Raw genomic sequence first — 2,644 nt, 5'->3', positions numbered from 1 at the left:
TCTAACTGTGACAAAAGACAGAATTTGCTGTCTGAAACAAGATAACAACACCAGTTACATCACTGCTCATCAACTTTGCCTGGGTTTTAAGGCATCCTAGAATTCTAAGCATGACGAACATTTGTTTTAACAATGGCCAATTGGAAATCTTTCACATGGACTAAGGCCAATGTGCATAAACATAAATAAGATTCTAGACAGATGATTTACGCATCACGGTGTCTCTTCTGCTTCGTCCCTCTTAGTACGTCGACCACCTATTTAAACATACAGAGACTAAATTTTATTTTATTTTGATTGAATTAGGCCGATAAACCACCCGATAACCGCCCGAGAAGAGCTAAATCGATACCAATCCGCCCGATATCTTATCGGTGGCTAGCGGATTAATACATTTAAAAGCTGATAACCGATAAGCCAAACCGTTAAGAGTAAATAACCGCCCAATCCACCCGATAAGCAGCTTGCAGAAGCTAACCATTGATGAGCTTGTTGGTAATCTGAAAACTTATGAAATGAAGAAGAAGCAGGATAATGAGAGAAGAGAGCCCAAAAGGGAGCAGAACCTGGTCCTCAAAACGAACAACAATGATTCAAGTGGTAAGGATGCTGATATGGCTTACCTGACAAAACGATTCCAGAAGGAGGCATTCCAAAAAGGGGGAGCTCCAGCAAGCCAAAAGGTTATGACCTATGTCATAACTGCGGTAAGCCAGGACACTTCATCGAGGATTCCCCTCTCCTAAAGCAATATCAGTACAAAAACAACACTGACAAAGCAGCCAAGAGGAACCTGGTTCCTGACAAACGCTTCAAGAGGAAAAACGTCGCTGACAATGTTGTGAAACAAACTCTTGCTGCATGGGGAGACTCTTCCAGCAAATCTGAAGAATATGATGATCAAGGTGACAGCTCCATGATGGCAGTGGAAAGTGAAGCAGTTAAGTATGACTCAATTTTTGTCTTGATGGCACAGTCTGATGCTGATGAAGATGACGACGATGATGATGATGAGGTAAACTTTCTAGATGTTCAAAGAAATCTTAAGTCTTATTCTCAGAAAAAACTTATGTCTTTGGTAAATGTTTTAATTGATTCTTACCATAGGCTAATAAATGATAAAGATGCATTAATTATAGAACTAGGAGAAGCAGAACAGTCTAGAGATGATCTAGTAGTCGTTCTGGTTGATTTAAAGAAAACAATTGAGAGTCTGGAGAAAGAAAAAGATGCCTTCACTGAAAAAATTGCAAACATAGAACATGAGAGAGATGATCTAGTGGTTGTTGTGGTCGATCTAAAAGAGACCATTGAGTGTGTTAAAAAGGAGAAAGAAGTTTTAATTGAGAAGGTTGCTAACATTGAGCATGAGAGAGATGACCTATTAGTAGTGGTTGTAGACCTAAAGGAAATAATTGAGGAACTAAAAAGGGAAAGTAGGCCTAGGAACACTCAAAAGGGAAAGGAAGTTGCAAGCGAGGCGCACCTTAAGCTTGAAAATGAGTTAAGATCAGTGAAATCTAGTCTGTGTGCAAAGCTTGAGAAGAATAGACAACTTTAGGAAGATCTGGGCAAAGTGAAGGGTGACCTAGAAAAATCCCTTAAGTGGATCTGGTCCTCTGATGCAATCACACCTATGTACACAAATAGTGGGGGAAACAGGCAGGGGATCGGGTTCCAAAGGGAAAAGACTCCCTACGACCCTCATTGCAAGTACGTTACTGTACCTGATAATTGGCTCTGCACTCACTGTGGTAACACTGGGCACTTTAAGGAAAACTGTAAGGGCAGATTTCAGTCTCAACAAAAAAACAAAGTTTTAGCTGAAAAAGTAACTACTACTAGGGAACCTAGTCCTTCATATAAAAAACGTATGATACCTGCCTGGACCAAAAGAGCCCTTATTCACCTCTTTCCTCATTACAAGGGACCCAAACTTGTTTGGGTTCCTAAGTCTAACCCTTGATTTCCTTATGCAGGGAACAATGAAAGGAAGCAACCAACAATGGTATATGGATAGTGGTTGCTCGAAGCACATGACTGGAAGTACAAATGATTTCCTTTCACTTAAGGCCCTGCAAAGAGGGAGTGTATCCTTTGGAAATGGCAAAAAGGGATACATTCTGGGAGTTGGAAGGATGGGAAGTTTCTCTCTCACTCTATTGAAAATGTGTACTATGTCAATGGATTGAAGTACAACTTGCTGAGTGTTTCCCAAATCTGTGACAAGGGAAACAAGGTGGAATTTGTATCTAAGATATGCACAATACCTTGTGACTGGTGAAGTGGTGTTAGTGGCCAAAAGATACAAAAATATCTACGTTGCTGACTTTGAGTCTGTCACGACCCAAAATTCGTTAAAGGTCATGATGGCGCCGGACACCACTGTCAGGCAAGCCAACACAAAATAGTTAATTAAATTCTCATTTTAATATTTTTGATATCATAAATTTCCTTCAATTTAACTAGTAAAAGATGAACTTTACAGAATAAATAATAATATTTTCCACTTTCAATACTAATATTCTATAATCATCCCAGAACCCGGTGTCACAAGTGCATGAGCATTTACTAGGAAATAAAATAAAATAAAATACAGCATCTGTTCGGAATACAGATTTGGGCAGGAAAGAAATACAAACAC

The 2,644-nt window shown here is 39.4% G+C and overlaps 1 protein-coding gene across 1 annotated transcript; it reads left to right on the top strand.

Moving 5' to 3' along the window:
- LOC109230029 (kinesin-related protein 4-like) lies at positions 516–1,561 on the top strand. The gene is made up of 2 exons (XM_019395567.1): positions 516–707; positions 749–1,561. The coding sequence occupies exons 1-2, from the start codon at positions 516–518 to the stop codon at positions 1,559–1,561; spliced, it is 1,005 nt and encodes a 334-aa protein (XP_019251112.1).

The sequence above is a fragment of the Nicotiana attenuata genome, chromosome 7, assembly GCF_001879085.1.
Source record: "Nicotiana attenuata strain UT chromosome 7, NIATTr2, whole genome shotgun sequence".
Classification (NCBI taxonomy): domain Eukaryota; kingdom Viridiplantae; phylum Streptophyta; class Magnoliopsida; order Solanales; family Solanaceae; genus Nicotiana; species Nicotiana attenuata.
This window is presented reverse-complemented; position numbering and strand designations above follow the sequence as displayed.